At 60.1% G+C, this 18,909-nt stretch overlaps 1 protein-coding gene across 1 annotated transcript; it reads right to left on the reverse strand.

Annotated features, from left to right (window-relative positions):
* Positions 1 to 480: 480 nt before the first annotated feature.
* On the reverse strand, positions 481 to 16,732 carry Ttll12 (tubulin tyrosine ligase like 12). The gene is made up of 14 exons (XM_069999719.1): positions 16,504 to 16,732; positions 12,734 to 12,909; positions 8,969 to 9,167; positions 8,245 to 8,404; positions 8,027 to 8,160; positions 5,791 to 5,867; positions 4,530 to 4,646; positions 4,259 to 4,453; positions 4,000 to 4,111; positions 3,374 to 3,525; positions 3,015 to 3,096; positions 1,770 to 1,838; positions 1,154 to 1,292; positions 481 to 1,077 (listed from the first exon to the last, which is right to left on the reverse strand). Exons 1-14 carry the CDS (start codon positions 16,663 to 16,665, stop codon positions 926 to 928), a joined length of 1,926 nt encoding a protein of 641 aa, XP_069855820.1. The 5' UTR covers positions 16,666 to 16,732; the 3' UTR covers positions 481 to 925.
* Between the last annotated feature and the right edge of the window lie 2,177 nt (positions 16,733 to 18,909).

The following is an 18,909-nucleotide window of genomic DNA, read 5'->3' on the forward strand; positions in this document are numbered from 1 at the left end:
TGGGGTCTTCCCAGCACCGCACACTCCATAGCCACAAAAGCCCCAGGAGCAGGAGAGGGCTGGCTCCCCCCCAGTGGGGGTCACAAGGCTAGGGCAGGGGGCCGCCAGTGGCCTGTCTCCAAGGACATAGCCCAGGCCAGGGCGGCCTCCACTCTGGGCCTGTGGGTGTGGAAGTGACCGCTCTTGTGTGAGCCTTCCAAGCTGGCAGCCGGGCCAGGGCTTCCATCACGCGCAGACTCCTAGTCTGAGCATGGGTGATCCCCACGCTGCGCTGCTCCTGGGCGGGCACCACGCTGGGGTCCTCCAGCCACGATCATCGCCCAGCACTCACCCCTGCTGCCGAGGGCCTGGCGGGGTGGGACGGGCAGCCTCCACACACACTCCCTCTGGCTGACTGCTTGGGGGTCCCCGAGCCAGAGCCGGAGCGTTAGTGAGCGGGGCCTGGGCGCACTGGCCACACAGAAACGGGCAGAACAAACCTTGGAAAAAACTAGAGCTTTACATCCATGGAAACTCCTGCAGTTTGACAGACACTGGCGGAAGACAGCTTCTGCTTTAACGTGAAGTTCCCCTGGGCCCTGTCTTCCAATGCCGGTGGGAACTGTGGCTGGCCTCCAGAAGATGGGAGCCGCACCCAAGTCCTGGTCTGGGCACCTGTGGGAGCCACTCAGGGAAGAGGCTCTCGTGGCACCTCTGGGAACGTGGCGTCCTGAGATGTCAGGAGTAAGCCCCAGTGGACGCCTCGGCCCAGTACCAACAGTAACAGCAACATTACTACTAGAAAAATAAAGCTCCCAGTGGAGGCGGCGGCTGCGGCTGCAGGTAGAGTAGGGCGGGCTGCAGCGCCCAGCCCCGCCGACACCCGCCTGCCTCGGCTCTGCCCAGAGGACGGAGGGGGGGGACTAGAGGAGGCGGGGGGGGGGGACTAGAGGAGGCGGGTGACGTGGCAGCCAGCGGGCTGGTCAAGAAACAAGGTGCTGAAGACGTCGTTGAAGAAGGTGGGGTGGTAGCGGCAGGCCCGTTCGCAGTCGGGGTTGAAGTTTACCTCCAGGATCTGAGGCTGCATCACGCGCTTCCCTGGGGGCAGAGCATGGGCCGTGGGAAGGGGGACGGGGGGGGGGGGGGGCACAGGCCCGGGCTGGGGGCTCCTTACCACTGGGATGGCTGTCCCACTTGAGCATGAGGTCGATGGCGTAGACGGCCCGGGACGAAGGGTAGTCGCACAGGCCCAGAGGGGGCGGCTTGGCGCACACGGCTTGGAAAAGCTCGGTGAAGGCCTGGAAGATCTCAGCCTGGGGACAGGCGAGGCGGCCTGCTCAGCATGGACGCTGGGAGGAGCCCCAGCCCTCCTAGCTCCATGTGGCAGCCCTGTGGCCTGAACCGTTCTTCCTCTCCTGGGGTCTCTAGACCGGCCAGGGCTGCCTTCACTGGAGGGACTGGGAATGCAGCCCAGGGCCTCTACGCTGGGCCACTGCTATATCCTAACCTCTGCCCAGAGCTCCTGCAGGTGGTGGAGGGCCAGCCTCCACGGAGCCTGTCACATCTGTCACCCTCTGACTGCCTAGGATGTCCCAAATACTCTCAGGTCACTCCTTTCTGCTGTGGGACCCCACAACTCCGCACACAGGCCTAGCGGGTAGCAGACCATCTCTATAGACTCAGTGGGAGGCAGAGGACCAACAGAAGGTGCTAGCACCCCCCCACTGAGCCGGGAGGGAAGGGGCAGCCTGCAGGCCCAGCTCTGTCCCCACCCCGGGGCGCAGGCCCACCTGGACACCGCTCCAGGGAAACGCCGGGTACTGCTTCTCAAACTCAGGGATGAACTCGTCATAGTGCACCTGCAACACATCAAGGCCTGTTGCAACGCTCGGGCTGGCCACGGCCCGCACGGCCCACGCGGTGTCAATCCCAGCCCTGCCAGGCACACCACGTGGGAGGCCGGGATCCTCCCGTGAGATGAGCGGCGGGCACCGGTACCTCTGGCTCCACGTTCTGCCCGGTAATTGGACATAACTTTTTGGACGTCTCAGTCTCCTGGGTAGGTACGATGACAGGCCAGAGCCGCCGGCGCCCGGCAGGCAGATTTAACTTTGAGGCTGTTTCCCCCCTGCGAAAAGTCCCTGCTCCCTGTCCCGCCTGCGGGGCTGCAGTAAGCGAGGGGCGCCTGAGCACCAGAGCACGGGAGGCGGGCGGGCAGCGCCCTGCCGGCGGGACGCGGCTCAGAACCGGTCCAGGAGGAGCCGCACCGGCTGCAGACTCCGAGCTCTGCCTGAGGACGGGCCAGGAGGCTGGAGAGCAGCCAGCACCCGGGCACGCCCGCTGGACACGGCTTCCCACACGGGGCGCAGGAGGGCTCAGATGGCTTAGCGATGGCTTCTAATAATACTCAGATTAGAGTGGTCGAGGGCAAGAGGCCACAGGACCACCTGGCCATGCCCGGCCTGTGGGGAGTGGGCACATGGCAGCCTCCCCCCAGTAGGTAGTGCAGGTAGGGGTCAACATGAGGACCATGCGTCACTACTCAACAGCCACCAAGATCTGGAAATACCCTATGAGGTCTCAGAACACATCCAATCACGTAGCATTGGCGCAAACACCAGTCATGGAAAACCAGGGCTGGGCTGCTGAGGGTCCGCTAAGGTGTGCCTGTGCCATCACCACACATCTGGCTGTGGGCAGGTGTGAGGCGGGACAGGCGAGATGGGGTTTGGTGGACAGGCAGCAGGACAGAGAGGGCTTGGACACACATCTGGAGGTCTGCTTCTCCATCCTCCTTCCGGCACTCAGAGCTGGCCTTGGTGCGGGCACCTGCTGCCCAGCTGGCTGCCAGGCATCTCCCGTTTGTGCCTCAGCCCTGGCACCTGAACAGCCACCTTTCCTGGGTGTCCACTGCTGACCCCACGCCATGACCTGCCTCAGGACCTCCGAACACCAAGGACCTGTGCCTGGCACAACACTGCTGCTTTCAAGATGTTTCTAACAGTCACACCAAGGACCCGCATCCCAGGCCCTACCTGCTTCAGTACCACTTCCGGGTCATAGTTCATGACAGTGAAGTGCTTCTCATAGTCGTCCAGGTCGCTGAGTGCAAAGGGCCTAGAGGACAAGCGGACAGCTGAGCCACTGCTGGGGACCAGGGACACAACACCCCTTGGCCACGCTGGGCACCAGTTCCCTGGTGTGAGCTGGGGTCAGGAGGAGGAGCTGTGAAATCTGCAGCCATGACCAGTGGTCATGCCAGTCACGTGCCCACGCTGGCCTCACCACCACCCAGGAACAAAGGGTCACAAGCTGGCAGATGGAGGAGCAGACCCTCGGCCCAGCCCCTCGCCACGCCTGGTCAGCCAGCACCCCGGGCCCGCAGGTTACCTACCGGTTGGAGAACCGCAGCCAGAAGACGTCATACACAAACACCCGGAGTGGCGCCACGGAGCGCAGCAGCACAATGTAGCGGATGTCGAACTTGACGCTGCCCACGTCCTCTCGGAGGAACAGGACGGGGCTCTCGATGTACTTGGACACAACCTGGAGGTGGCATGGGCTCGCTTCAGTTCCCGCACCCAAGACGGCTCCTCCCTGGGCCCAGGACCCCTGTGCCCAGTCCCGCCTGGGCCAGCCACCACTGCCCTTTCCTTATTTCAAGCCCCATCTAGGATTCACATCTAATGGAAAAAATGCATGCACTAGGCTCACCTGTAACTCCTTTCACCCCTCAATGAGCACCCTCACAGCCCCCCACCCCAGACACGGCCTGGGCGGACCTGCGTCCTGTGAGCTCCAATGTGCCCTCCTGCCCGTCCCGCCCCTGCACCTGGTGTCCCTCTGGCCGCCCACCCTCCTGCCGCAGTCACTCCGGCGGTCAGCGCTGCCTGCCTGAGGTGGGCGGGGCCTCCTCCACTGTCAGTGCGTGGTCCGAGGCCAGGTCTGCCCCAGCGCTCACTCCCGAAAGCCCAGTGACCGCGGACCCCGCCCACCACCCAGGCCTGGGCCGGGCCCCACCTTGGGGGTGCTCTCGCGATGCCGGATGATGCTGTGGAGGCTCTTGGTGATGTGTGTGTCCAGGCTGCGGGCCAGGTTCCAGGGCTTGCAGATCCAGTGGTTGTCCTCACCCCTAGGGGAGTGGGGGGCTGGCAAGGCTGCACCAGGAGCGCAGGCCCCAGGCCGACTGTGAGGCGAGCTAGTGTCTCCCAGGAAGCCAGGGGAGTAGGAAGTTGGCAGGACCAGGCTGTCCAGGGTCCCGCCTGCCTGGGGGCCTTACCGCCTCTCCCGTTGCTGGAAATAGCTGACGAACTGGGGTAGCTCGGTGTGCAGGTTGAAGGTGCGGGGCAGCCAGGGGGGGCCCTCGGGGCCGCCTGCCCGGCGAGCCACAGATGCCAGGCAGTCCTTCACCGTCAGCAGGTTCTCGCAGGGGAACTGGTTCAGCAGCACGCGTGGCCGCTCCTGGCTGAGCCTCCTGTGGGTGGAGGAGCAGCTGGCTCAGAGCGCAGCAGGGCCTGGCGGAGGCCCGGGGGGCTGGGAGGCCACCACACCTGTAGTCCTTGAAGTGAGAGAAGTTGAAGAGGATGTCGGCGTCGGCCTCGCTTGGGGTGAAGGTGAAGCGCGGGTGGGTGAGGTGGCTGAGCACCTGTTGCACGTCCGTGTGCACCCTGTGGGGAGGTAGGGGGGTGGGGTGGGGTGAGCTCCTGCCCGGGGCTCCAGGTCAGCAGGGGCTGGGCACCTTGTGCCCTATGTGCCCAGATTCTCACTTCAGGATGGGAGCTTAGGTCCTGCGTCCGTGGACGGGATGGAACAGGGCGGTGTAGACATTAGGAGACAGTGCTCCATGGGGTTAGAGGGTGGGCTGCTACCACTGCTCTGACAACAGATGCCACAGAGCGTGGGTATGGGATGGGAGCCCTGATGAGCTCTCTCGGGGGGAGCGGGGGGGGGGGGGGAGGGAGGGACATCTGCAGGCCAGTCAGGTCAGGACAAGCCCAGGGCAGAGAGGTGAAGGAGGGGCCCAGAGGCCTGTGGGATAATGGGTGAAGGTGGCCCGAGGGGCTGTGGTGGACTAGGCGACTGGCACTGGGTGAAGATCCAGTCCCTAGAGAGGGACTGAAGCCCGGGGTGAGCAGGGCACTGAGTGGGCTTCCTGTGGTCTGCTGGGACCTGCGTGGGGGTGGAGAGGAGCACCCCATCCACCTGCAGCGGAACCAGGTTTGGGGTCTCTAGGAAGGGCTTCCACAAAGGCAGAATCTGGTGTCTGGCCCAGCTCAGCACAAGGGGGCACGGCTCCTCACTGGTGACAGAGCCTGACAGCTCCCGCCCCAGGGACTCAGGCACGCCTCTCTCCCGCAGTCTACAGGGCTTTATTTTTGGTCGGTCATGGGTCTTGAACTCTGGACCTGGGCACTGTCCCTCAGCTCTTCAGCTCAAGGCAAGCACTCTACTACTTGAGCTACAAAGCCACTTCTGGTTTTCTGGTGGTTCATTAGAGAAAAAGTCTCACGGACTTTCCTATCCAGTCTAGTTTTGAACTGTGATTCTGAGATCTCAGCCTCCTGAATAGCTAGGGTTACAGACGTGAGCCGCTGGCGCCCGGTTTCAGGTCTTGTTTTTGGCGAGGGATCTCACTATGCAGCCCTGGCTGGCTTTCAACTCTGCAGATCAGGGGCCATGGAGGAATTTATGACAATTCGAAGGCCATACAAAATGATCAATACAGGCAGACGGCCTGGGACGGCTGAAGAGAAGCACAGCGATCTGTCTCGTCCCCTCCTGGAGGACGGTGACCGAGGAACAGACACTTACTTGAAGACGTGGTCATGGGGGTACGCCGCAGGGCTGATGGGAAGTGGCAGTTTCTCCTTGTTTTCCTCCAAGATGACCTGGAAGGAAGAAAGCAGAGTTGAAAATGGACCTCAGGGCCTCCCTGATAGGACTGATCTAGGCCACCACCTGGGAGGGCTTGGGGTCAAAGTCTCTCGGGTATGGAACCGCCCAACTCTACATCAAGAAGAAGAGACAGGTAAGGTCGCTCTTGATCTCAGCACTGCCTGAGAGTCAGGTGGGAAGGAGTCTGGTGTCTTCTGCAGGGGCTGTTGATCCGAGGAGTGCTGGAGGGCTTGCCACATGTTCACAGAGCTGGGCGCCAGAGGCTCAGGCTACTTGGGAGGCTGAGATCTGAAGATCTATAGAACCCATGGGTGCAGATGTCTGAGTGTTCAAACACAGGGAGTTCCACTTCCCAGCTCACAGTGGGCCCCGAGCACTTCAAGCTGCTTCTGAGCCATGGGTAGCCTCACTGGGCCGTGGGCTCAGAAGTGCGGGCTGGGGTGGGGAGTGGGGCTCGAGGCTTCCACCAGCGGAGGGCCAGCCCGGGCAGCAGTGTGTGAAAATCTACAATTAACAACCAAAAAGCTGTTAGTAGAGTTGTGGCTCAAATGGTAGAGCCTTGGACAAAAAAGCAAAGGGACCGTCTGCAAGCCTGAGTTCAAGCCCTAATACTGGCGCTGGGGCAGGTCCACGAGCTGCGTCTCTTCCGAAGGCACAGCTCAGTGCACAGCTCAGGGCACAGCTCAGTGCACCTCGTCGAATATGGCCGCACTAGCGGTTGCGTCTCCTGGGCAGCAGCAGTGGAGACAAGGCACTCCGGAGGCGGGCCACCAGGTCCTGAGCGGCTTCTCACTTTCTCTCTGGCCAGGTCAGTTACCATGCCACGGGGACACGGGGCAGCCCACGGAGAGGCCCCGTGTGGAAACGCGGAGGCCTCCAACCAACACCAACAGCCAGCACCGCCTCACCGGGGCCTCAGCCCCAGCCATGGTGTACAGCCAGGGCAGCGCACTGAGTGCCACCAAACCCCAGCTCCACAGAAGCCATGTGGGTCACAGCCTGACCTGAGTGGTCGCCTGGAACAAGGACGTTCCAGGTGAGGGCAGGTGGCCTGCTCCTCTTCCCTCAGAACTTTCCAAGGCGCACACCAACGTTCCTTCTTGTCCCATGAACAGCTGGCCTCCAGGCCAGCGTGCCTGTCCCTCACCGGCCCCACGCGCAGGTCCACCTGTGGGTCTGTGTGGCACAGTGGTTCCCTCAGCCACTGCTTCGGAGGTGTCCACCGTGGCAGGCCGCAGGCCGTCAGCCAGCAGCACTGGAGGGACCGCGGGGCCGCAGCACCGCGCTGCCCCCGCCAGGCCTTCCCACAGCCCTCAGGCACGCCGCAGCCTCACACGCGATGGGCTCTGCGGCTCTCACGTCCCCTTGGCTCTGGACCCCAGCTGCCCTCCCCTGGCCAAAGCCTCACCGAGCCCCATTCCTCGCGTGAGGTCTCCCCGCCAGCCTGCACTTCTGGGCCGCACCGCTGGGCCCATGGCTCAGAAGTAGCCTAGAGTGCTCGGGCCCGCTGTGCCCTGGAGCTCCCTGTGTTTGAACACTCAGACCTCTGCGCCCATGGGTTCTCTATCCTTGATCTAACTGACAGTGTGTCAAGCACACTTGAGAAGTAATTTCACGGTGCTGGACATGGCAGGCATTTTGTCCTGGTCACTGCTCCCCAAGCAGCACCGTACTGACAACGGCTCGCACCACTGCATGAGGCACTGGAGGCCAGCCAAGACGACGGGAAGCACACAGGGGCCGTGCAGGGTTCCCCACTTGATGTAAAAGCGTGAGCATCCAGACACCCACTGTGGGGTACAGTGAGGTGAGCTGGTGATGAGCAAGATCCAACTGCCCAGCCTATTTCCCCTTCCCCACCCCCACCACCCCCAGGCCCTGGGCCTGGCCCCGTCCAGCTCAGCCGAGCCCCTGGGGCCCTGATTCCAGCACCAGGCGCCCGGGACCGAGGTCGGGACAGGTGCAGGCTGTGCAATGGGGGAACTCCTGCCCACGCCGAGCCCTTGTCTCTCACCAAATGCTTCCCTCCCTCCCACAGTAACCAGCTCAGGGTCTGGCATCAGTTGGCATTCAGAAACATTTGGTGACTGGATGGAGAACGTTCCAGAAACCACCAAGCACACAGGCCTGGGGTCAGAGGCAGAGGGCACACCTGGTAATACTCAGCAGGCGGCTCGGGCGTGGAGGAGCTGAGGTCCAGCATGTCAACGGGGGCCCAGGGCAGCAGCCTGCATTTCCGGATCAGAGGGTCTGCCTCTCCGTAGGCAAAGTCCCGGGTCACCTCCTCTGCGTGGAGACACGCGTGCCCATCAGCAGGGGCCGCGGCCGCTCCCAGGCCCATCCTCCGGGACGGGCGGGTGCCTCACTTACCACCGGTGTCCAGGTCCCGCAGGGGCCACAGCAGGGTGTAAGCCACTTGCTGGGGTGCGTAGAAGAAGGGTGCGGTGGCGAAGCTGGGCTCATCCGCGTGCTGGATCCGCGCGCCAAACTCGTCCATGATGTACCACACGGGCACGCGCTCCTCTGCCGTCTGTGGGCACAGCGGGGTCAGTGTCAGCCACGAGCCCCCCGCCCTGCCCTTCTGGGCACCCCTCCACCCACATGCACCTCCGCCAAACTGCCCTGGGCCCGGGAGTCCCAGGCCTCCTGGACAGGGCCGGCCATGGGGCGCTGTGAGAACTTGGTGGAGGGGGGGAGGTGGAGGCACAGGGAGGCAGCGCTCTGCAACAAACACGGGGGTGTCTGCGTTCCTTGCTCTCTGGGGCCAGGGGGCCTTAAGTCGGGGTGGGGGTGTCTCTCAAAGTCACATGGGTGAGTAATGAGAGCCTGAGCCTCTTCTGGTGTGTGTGTGTGTGTGTGTATAAGAGGGAGGCAGACAGACAGGATTAGAAAGGAATAATGAAGGGTCAAGTCATCTGGGCCCAAAGCCATCACTCTGATAAAGCTATGAAGAGTGAGGCCAAGGGCTGGGTGGACACTGGGTCACAACCTTGGTTGACCCCAGGGACTGTGCAGGGCCTCCACGGGGCCTGGGGGAAGCCCAGCCTGCACACCGTGGCCGTCTTCCCTGCCCCGGGCCTGGGGGTGAGCTCACCCCATGGGCCAGCTGGTAGGTCTGGTTGAACTTCCACATCTCCTCCAGCACCAGGGCCACAGCCTCAGCACTTGGCAGCTCGCCGTGGAACTCAATGCCCATCAGGTTGGCCATGCGGTGCAGCAGCCCGGGCACCTGCTGCAGCTGGTGGCGCGCGTGCTCCACGCGACACGTCCAGGCGTGGTCGATGAGGAAGATGCTGAAAGCACAGCCCACGTGTGGCATGAGCGCCAGGCAGGCTCGATGGGCAGGAAAGGGGAGGAGGCTCAGGGCTATGACTGAACCTAGCACCCAACTCCTTTGAAGCTGTTTCTTTAGCACCACGGTGATGGTTTTGGAGTCTCTAGGCCTCAGCTACAATCCTGGTCATCTCAGTGTGTGGCCCTGAACAAGACTTCCTTCTCCTGAGTGGACTTCCTTTCCACATGGACTGAACACCAGGTAGCTGAGCACACTGAGTGTGGTGGCACTGCAGACACCAAGCCTAAGTGTCAGCCACTGGCTCCCAGCTGCTGCGGGGCAGACCCGAGCAGTCCCTCCTGCTTCCTGTAGCAGCACCAGCACCATCAAGAGCAAAGGCTGGCCAGGCATGGTGCCACATACCCATAATTCCAGCAACTCTGGAGGAGGTAAGAGGACCTTGAGTTTAAGGCCAGTTGGAGCAGAGTTTGACCAATAATCTGTATCAAAACTGAAATACAAGCAGAGTGCTGGTGGCTCACACCTGTAATCCTAGCTAGTCAGGAGGCTGAACTCTGAGGATTATGGTTCAAAGCCAGCCCAGACAGGAAAGTCTGTGAGACTCTTTTTTTTTTTTTTTTTGAGTCTGGTCGTGAGGCCTGAACTCTGGGCCTGCGCACTGTCCCTCAGCTCTTCAGCTCAAGGCTAGCGCTCTACCACTTGAGCCACAGCACCACTTTCGGCTTTTTCCTTTTTGCTTATGTGGTGCTGAGGAATCGAACCCAGAGCCTCAGGCATGCAAGGCAAGTGCTCTATCATTGAGCCATCTTCCCAGCCCCTGTGAGACATTTTTTTTTGGTCGGTCGTGGGGTTTGAACTCTGGGCCTGGGCACTGTCCCTCAGCTCTTCAGCTCAAGGCGAGCGCTCTACCACTTGAGCTACAGTGCCACTTCCGGTTTTGTGGTGGTTTATTGGAGATAGGAGTCTCACGGTCTCTCCTGCCCGGGCTGACTTTGAACCGAGATCCTCAGATCTCAGCCTCCTGAGTAGCTAGGATTACAGGCGTGAGCCACCAGCACCCGGCCCCTGTGAGACTCTTATCTCCAATAAACCACCAGAAAAATGGAAGTGGCGCTGTGGCTCAAGTGGTAGAGCACTCACCTTGAGCTGCAGAGCTCAGGGACAGTGCCCAGGCCCAAAGCTCAAGCCTCACGCCTGAGCCAAAAACAAAAACAACAAAAACCACACAAGCAAACAAAGTGTGGGGCCTTGGCTCAGGTGGTTAAGACACTTGTCTGGCATGCATGAGACCCAGGGTTCAATTCCATAAAGAAAAACCAAAAGCGGAACCACGACTCCACACACAGGAGCAGCAGCAGGGGGGTGTGCAGGAGAGACACACGGCACTCACCCCACAGCGGGCTTTCTGCCCTGCCCATGACTGTCCATGGCCTGTGCAGCTCCCACAACGCTGGGGTGGGGCAGGCACTCTAGCAGCAGGTCTAAGGCCAGGTGTGGCCTTCTACATTCCAGGGCAGGGCCTGAGTAGGCCATGGCCCGGAGCTTCGCTGGCTCCCAACAAGAAGGTGCTCTATGAGCGAGGCAGCCTCTCAGCTGCTCTGACTGTATTCCCCCTGCAGAATGAAAGCAACAGCAGAAACTCTGGGCTCAGGGCAAAGGCAGGAATCTTATTGTGCTCATATGAGCATTTGTTTTTGGGAGCAGTATTGGGGTTTGAAAAAAGGCCCTGAGCTTGCTAGGCAGATGCTCTGCTGCTGAGCCATACCTGCAAGTTTTACTGTGCTGGTATTTCTGAGATGGGCCTTGCTTCCTACCATAGTGCACACTTGGACGGCTCTCCTGTTTTTGTTTCTGTAGTAGTTGAGCTACGTGTGTCACCACACCCAGCCTCTTGCCTTGAGATGGGATGTAAAGGACTTTTCTGCCCGGGCTGGCATGGAACTTCAACTGATCTCAAGAAGCTAGGATTACAGGCATGTGCCATTGGTGCCAGCTTTTCCTTTATTGGTCCCTAAAGTGGGTCCTGAACTCGGGCCCGTGAGGAAAAAAATCTCCTGATTTTTCGTTTTGTTTTTTTTGGGTCCGGTTGTGGGGCCTGAACTCTGGGCCTGGGCGCTGTCCCTCAGCTCTTCAGCTCAAGGCTAGCGCTCTACCACTTGAGCCACAGCACCACTTCCGGCTTTCTTTTTCTTTTTGCTTATGTGGTGCTGAGGAATCGAACCCAGGGCCTCAGGCATGCAAGGCAAGCACTCTACCACTGAGCCACCTTCCCAGCCCTGAGTGGACTTCAAATTGCAATCCTCAGATCTCAGCTTCCTGGGTAGCTAGGATTATACGGGTAAGTCATTGGTGCCAGTCTTTTTTTCTCGTTTGATAGAACCCAGGGCTGCATGCTAGGCAAGCATTCTACCATTTGAGCCATATCCCCAATCCTTTTTTGTTGTTGGTTGTGGAGCTGTTAACTCAGAGCTTGGGTGCTGTCCCCGAGCGCTTTAGCTTCAAAGCAAGTGCTCTACCACTGTGAACCACAGCTCCACTGCCAGTTTTCTGGTGGTTAATTGGGGACCAGAGTCTAATAGGCTTTCCTGCCAGGGCTGGCTTGGAACCCTGATCCTCAGATCTCAGCCTTCTGAGTAGCTACTTGTTTGATTTTGTTTGTTGTTTTTGACAGGACCTTGCTAACTTTTCTCAGGAGGGTCCCGAGCTCTCCTTCTCCCTCCCTAGCTTAACCTCTAAGTAGCTGAGAGAGTATACTTCTATTTTTTAATTTGTTTGGGCCTTTAGCGGTGTGTGCGCGTGGCTTGAGCGGATGGGATGGTGGCTGACCGAACCCTGCAGGTGCAGGTGGGGCAAAGGAGATGAAGGAGCCTGCTAGGGCCTAGCAGCCGGGAAAGACTAATTAGTGAGTGGAATGAAGCACAGGGTGTGGCAGACAGGGTGCTACGCAGAGCCACAGGGTGGGCCGGATGCCTACCACCTACAGGTGGAGAAGGACACAGACAAAGCAGGACAGCCTGGATTCTGGGGTCCCTCGGAGGACGGCAAGTTTCTTCACTTGGCAGAAGAGCGGGCAGCCTGGCACTGCTGAGGACAGTGGCCCTGGGTAGAAGGCAGCCCTGGGTCTCGGGTCTCATCTGTGACCTGCTCCAAGGACTGAGTGGCTCTGAGGAAGACCAGGCCAGCCCCGTGTCTGGTTCAGCAAGGTTGCAGGGCCTTAGGGTACAGTACCTAGACCCCCACACCAACGGAAGTAGTCACAGGGAATCTTCCCCGGGGGTGGGGGTGGGGTAGGAGAGTCCTGATCTCTTTGGCAAAACTGTGGGACCTGAATCACACCTATAGTGGGAGGCACTATCAGGGTCCAGGGTCACAGAGGTACTTCTGGACTGCCGGTGTGGACACACTCAGAAACCGGGAGGCAAGGCTGGACATTGGCCGTCTTGGGGGGGGGGGGGTTTACAAGCATGGAGCTTGGCTCATGAGGGCTGTCCAACAGCCAGTGTCTTGGTGACCTCTACACAGAAGCGGGCTCGGAAAGCATGCACATCCAGCCATGGCTCCTACCTGTTGGGGTCTGAGGCCTGCAGCCCACTCTCGCTGGTCACGATGACCTTGTAGCACAGCTCCCCGCCTGGGTTGGGCTGCCTCCTCCGGGCCTCCCCGGCAGCCTCATCCTCCACAGCATCCTCTTCCACCTCCTGCACTTGCATTATCCCAAACATCTCCCCGGCGTCAAAAACCTGGGGTCAGAGCACAGGCAGCAGGGGATGTGGGCAGGGGCCCCCATCAGACCTGAGGGCCATGCACAGGCCGGAAGGCCATCAGACCCCTTTGGAAGCTGGACGTGTCACTGAAATCTCCCCACAAAATCCGACAGACTCCCAGGGACATCACAGGGACCTGATCTACGCCACAGCCGCACAGGACACCAAGCTTGGATATGGCCACAGTGCTTGTTCTATAGGGAAAACACAACTGGACTTCCTTCTCATCAGAAATAACGTAAGACCAGGGCAGCCAGGCAATCTATGGGGTCTTCTACATCACTGGTCAGCACACTCAGGCAGCTTGGGACCTGTGGCAAGTCCTCAAGACAGGAAGCATGGGCTTGGGTTTCCAAGGCCACTTCTGAACCTCAAGCAGCTAGAAAAGCAGACACGCTGGCCTCTTGTCAGCAGTTCTGCTGTTCCAGCCACTTACGTGTTCTCTGTGGGAGCCAGCAAAGACATGGGGGAGGAGGGGTTCGGATTTTCAGACTGCCTCTGTGGTTCAGATCTTGTAACTGCTGCTTCAACCTATGTGCCCTTGAACAAGGTACTCGGCCACTTGTTGCTTGTTTCCCGGTGCGTGCAGTGGCCTTCCTCCGGGGTTGCTGGGAGGATTAAAGGACTGGGAGAGAAGGAACTGTGAACAGGCCAGAGCTGTGGGTGTCTTCCTGTGAGTTAGCGAAAACGTGCCGTGAAGTTCCCGGCCCACTGCAGGGAGGCAACCAAACCTAGCTAGCTCTTGCCTTGCACCTTCTCTTCCCAGCACTCTGCGCCTGCTGGAATGAGCCACCTCTGCAGGCACAGGCAGCTTTGGCAGGCGGGGAGTGTCCAGTGTGCTGCTATGCGGAGGGGAGACGGATCACAGGGGATCTTGCCTGGGCTGGTAGCCCGTCAAGGGCCAGGCCCTCAGAGCCCGGGGAAACTACTCTGCTGCACTGGGAGGGCTATGTGGGGCACTGGAGACATGAGTGGGGTTCCTAGGAGGAGAAAAGCACAGAGCCTGAAGCTAAGTCCTCCTCAACTCTCGAAGCCATCCTGAGGAGGCCCAAGCAGCCTTGCCCCGAAGATTAGGAAGGAAGCTGGGGGATGCAATTCACGCCCCAGGCTTCCTCAAACCTTGGCTTCTCCTGTGCTGTGCAACAGGGTGCCAAACACCAAAGGTGGGACCAGAGGAGCCCCTAGGGAAACCGCCAAGGGAAGAAGCTTTATGGAAGGTTCTGGCAGAGGAGCTGGTGGTAGAGGCTAAGTCACTCCTCTCCTTCTGAAGCCTAGATCCAAGGCAAGGCACCAAGGCACTGGCCCGGCACAGATGAGGGCCTGATCACCTGTGGTTGTGCAGGTGCAGGTCCTGCTGGTCTCCTCCCTGGCCTGGCCCCCGTGCACGTTCTTCATGACTCAGAATGACTCAGCTCTGCATGTGAGAGCTATGGAAAGACACAGGCCGCCCCTGGCCAGGACACAGCAGCGGGACTGGCCAGGGCAGGACTGGACATTCTAGTGACCGCCTCTACAAGCTGCAGCTTATCTTTCCTGACACCCCAGCTCCCTGGTGGTAACGTCTCATCACTCTGCTTCCCACACCGAGACAGGGCTCAGGCAGGGCAGGACCTAGGGGATCCCACATGGCCCCCTTTCACCCACACAGGGATCCTCTTTGTATCTTCCCTGGTCTTCTTCCACCACAGCACAGGCTTGGGACCAGGGTGAGCCTTCAGGGAAGGGCAGGTGATGGGGCAAAGACACGGTTAGAAGATACCACTGTGGGGAGGCACCGCTCACACGGAGCCTGTTAAACCAAACGGAGGCACCTGGACTTGAGACAAGGTTATGTACTTGGCACCTTGCCACCCAGTCCCCCGTGGTCACTGATCCCAGAGAACAGGGATCTCAGGATCCCTGCTTCTGCCAGCATGCGCCTCCACAGCAAACAGCTGGCCCAGGAAAAGAGCAAAATTCAAATTTTGAACAGTGACTCTCACTGAATATCCTTGGGTATGTGTTTTGCTGCTGTTTGGCAGTGCTGGGACGGAACAGGGCCTCGCACATGCGCTAGCACTGAGCTAGCCGCTTGTATTGAAGTAGGTTATGTCCTTATGCAAGAAGCCCGACAGAAATAATTCCATTTATCCCCCAAGGATAAAGGCCCCTAACCCCAGAGCTGTCATTTGCTTAGAGGGTGCTACGAAAACCCCCAAAAGTTTCCATGTGCCCAGCATTCCAGGAAATAGCTCATTCTTGCTTTTGTATATGCTATGAAGAGGAAAAAATTAAAACCTTCACATATTGCTTGGGATAATGTGGCTTTTATCTTTAAAAGACTAACTTTGAGCTCTCTGGGGGCTGCATGATTTGGGAAGTCTATGCCCCATGCAGTCACCCGCCTTGCCAATAAAGACGCCTATCATTCAGTTTATCAACTGTGGCGCTCTGCCTTCTTGCTGATGGGGTTACAACAGTGTGTTCTGGTAGGAAGATACCTGGTTCAATCCCTGGGCTCTCAGTCAGCCAGACTCCGGGCTTCTATATCTCTGTGAGACACATTCCTCTGGGCTCTGAGGCTCCTTCTGGTCACCTGCACCCCTAACTATCTCAAAGCGGGACATGAGTAGTCAAGAGGAATTGACTCCAGCTTAGGACAGGGCCCTGGCTGGCTGGCCCTGAAGCCGCCCTGGCCTGAGCGCCTGGGCGAATCCGCTAATCCCAGGGCTCACTGACCACCCCTCTGCCGGAAAGGGGGACCCTGGGAAACCCCAGGTTAGAGCCAACAGGCAGCAGGATGGAACTGTCCCCACAAAAACCAGGCGCACCTAAAGGCATCCGAGCCTCTTTAAAAGTTTTGTCTCCCCAGCCTCAGTGTTCCTTATGACCAAGGCTCCCAGGCATGAAGAACCACCAGGCGCTGGAGCGCACGCAGCTCCCCAAACGCACAGGCTCCAGCTCTCGGCAGGAGGCAGACAGCCTCGGACGAGCCCCAGCCGCGGTTCGCATCCCCCGGCGGGGTGACGGGTCCGCCCGGGGCGGCACACAGCTGGGGCCTCAGCGCCGGCCGGCCCGGCCCAGGACCCCAGATCGGGGCACAGGCTGAGACCACGGGCTCCCCAACTCCAGGCCGCCCCCAAGCCAAGAAGGCGGAGTTTCCGTCGCTCTCCCGCCCCCGGCCCCCTCTCCGCCCCGCGCCCCCTCCCCCGGGCCCCCTCTCCGCCCCGCGCCCCCTCCCCCGGGCCCCCTCTCCGCCCCGCGCCCCCCCCGCGCCCCCTCCCCCGGGCCCCCTCTCCGCCCCGCGCCCCCCCGCGCCCCCTCCCCCGGGCCCCCTCTCCGCCCCGCGCCCCCTCCCCCGGGCCCCCTCTCCGCCCCGCGCCCCCTCCCCCGGGTCCCCTCTCCGCCCCGCGCCCCCCGGGCCCTCTCTCCACCCTGCGCCCCCCCTGCGTCCCCTCCCCCGGGCCCCCTCTCCGCCCCGCGCCCCCTCCCCCGGGCCCCCTCTCCGCCCCGCGCCCCCTCTCCACCCTGCGCCCCCCCCCCCGCGCCCCCCCCCGGGCCCGCCCCTCGGGGGCCCGGCCCCGGCCGTACCTCGTGCTCCAACTTGTGCAGGAGGCGGCCCCAGTACCGCTCCGGGACGCCCGAGGCCCGCAGCGCCGGGCCGTGCAGCGCCGCGAACTCCGCCAGGGCCCGCGCGCTGTCCTCGGGCGCCCGAGCCTGGCCGTTGCGCTCAGAGCTCAGCTCGGCCTCCATGGCCCCGTGGTCCGCAGCAGCACCAAGGCTGGGACACGCGCCTTCCGCAGGCCCGCCTGGCCCCGGCGTCCTCCGGCGCGCCGCCCCGGCCCGCCCTGCCCCGCCCCCGGCCCGCCCCATCCTCCGCTCTGCGCAGCACCGCCTACCGCCCGACCCACGCCGGGCCGAACTTCTGAAAGCCACGTGCGCGTGCGCAGCGTGCGTGCGCGGAGTCGGGGGCCCAGTGCACGTGCGGCAGTCGGCGCAGGCTGCCGGCGCTTGCGCACGCGCGGTGCAGGGAAGCGCGTCATTTTTTATCCATTCTGCGGCTGCCGCAGGGGATGCCGGGAGGGCGGGTTCTGTGTCCCTCGTGCTCAGAGTCGGAAGAGGCTGTTCTGATGGGCGGAGCTGCGGCCGGGCCCTGGCCACGCCTCCCCGCAGGTAGGCGTGGTTCTCGGGTTCTCTCGGTTGCTTGAGGGGTTGTGTGCTGCAGAATCGTGGCCCATCCCAATTTCCCCATATTTGGAACCTCAGCAAACTTATGCAATTAAATTAACACTAGCTGTGCCAGCCAGGTGCTGGTGGCTCACGCCTGTAAACCTAGCTATTCAGCGGGCTGAGATCTGAGGATCACGGTTCAAAGCCGGCCTGGGCAGGAAAGTCCGTGAAACTCTTACCGCCAATAAACAAATAGAAAATCGGAAGCGGTGGTAGAACGCTCGCCTTGAGCTGAAGAGCTGAGGGACTGCGCCTAGGCCCAGAGTTCAGGCCCCACGACCGACAAAACAAACAAAACTAGCTATTCAGCGGGCTGAGATCTGAAGATCGCAGTTCGAGCCGGCCCGGGCAGGAAAGTCCGTGAGACTATTATCTCCAATTAATGAGAAAAGACATCAGTGGAGCTGTAGCTCAAGAGGTAGAGCACTAGCCCTGAGCAAAAAGCTCAGGGACAGGGTGGGAAGGTGGCTCAGTGGTAGAGTGCTTACCTCTCATGCATGAGGTTCTGGGTTCCATTCCTCAGTACCACTTAAGCAGAAAAAACTGAAAGTGGCGCTGTGGCTCAAGTGGTAGAGCGCTATCCTTGAGCTGAAGAGCTGAGGGGCAGCGCCCAGGCCCAGAGTTCAGGCCCCACAACCGACAAAAAACAAAAAAGCCCAGGCCTGGAGTTCTGGTGCACACACCTAAAATGGTGTTATGAGGCTTTTTTTTTTTTTTTTGGTAGGGGCGGGAGGTATTGGGGTTTGAGTTTGCGCTTGCTAGACAGGCACGCTACCATTTAAACCACACCCCTCAGCCTCTTTCTGTTTTTTCAGGGAGGATCCTGTGCTTTTTATCCAGGGCCGCCTTGAACCATGATCTTCTTACCCATGCCTCCTGGGTAGCTGGGACCACCGACAGTGTATAACCATATCTGGCTTGTTGGTTGAGATAGGAGTTTTGCCACACTTTGCCTAACCTGGCTTTGAACTAGGACCCTTCAAATCTCTAGCTCCTAAAGGGTTGTGGTTAGAGGCATAAGCCACTGTGTCTGTCTGTCTGGCTCTTTATTTATTTATTTAGTTGGTCCTGGGGCTTGAACTCTGGGCCTGAGCGCTGTCCCTGCATTCTTCAGCTCAAGGTGAGCATGCTACCACTTTTGAGCTACAGTGCCACTTGCAGTTTTCTGGTGGTTTATTGGAGATAAGAGTTTCATTGACTTTCCTGCCTGGGCTGGCTTTGAACCGCGATCCTCAGATCTCAGCCTCCTGAGTAGCTAGGATTACAGGTGTGAGCCACTGGCGCCCAGCTAAACATTTTTTTTTTTTTTTGGGTCTGGTCGTGGGGCCTGAACTCTGGGCCTGGGCGCTGTCCCTCAGCTCTTCAGCTCAAGGCTAGCGCTCTACCACTTGAGCCACATCACCACTTCCAGCTTTTTTTCTTTTTGCTTATAGTGGTGCTGGGGAATTGAACCCAGGGCCTTGGGCATGCCAGGCAAGCGCTCTACCACTGAGCCACTTTCCCAGCCCCCCCGGCTAAACATTCTTATAAATCCTCTTCTCCCGTGTGTGACTGTCTCCACGTGGTCCCCCCAGGTGGCTGGGATGGATTCTTGCAATGACATTCACCTAAGGTCACCTTAGTGGCTTTTCATGTATTCATCAAGTTATGCAAGCATCCACTGCAATCTAATTTCAGAACATTTCCCTCTCCAACGGAGGAAGCTACTCATTTGCAATTACTTCCCAGGTGTTGGCAACAACTAACCAGAACTTTTTCCTTTAATAG

This window comes from Dipodomys merriami, unplaced genomic scaffold (assembly GCF_024711535.1).
Source record: "Dipodomys merriami isolate MVZ:Mamm:240054 unplaced genomic scaffold, mDipMer1.0.p SCAF_55, whole genome shotgun sequence".
In the NCBI taxonomy this organism is placed as follows: domain Eukaryota; kingdom Metazoa; phylum Chordata; class Mammalia; order Rodentia; family Heteromyidae; genus Dipodomys; species Dipodomys merriami.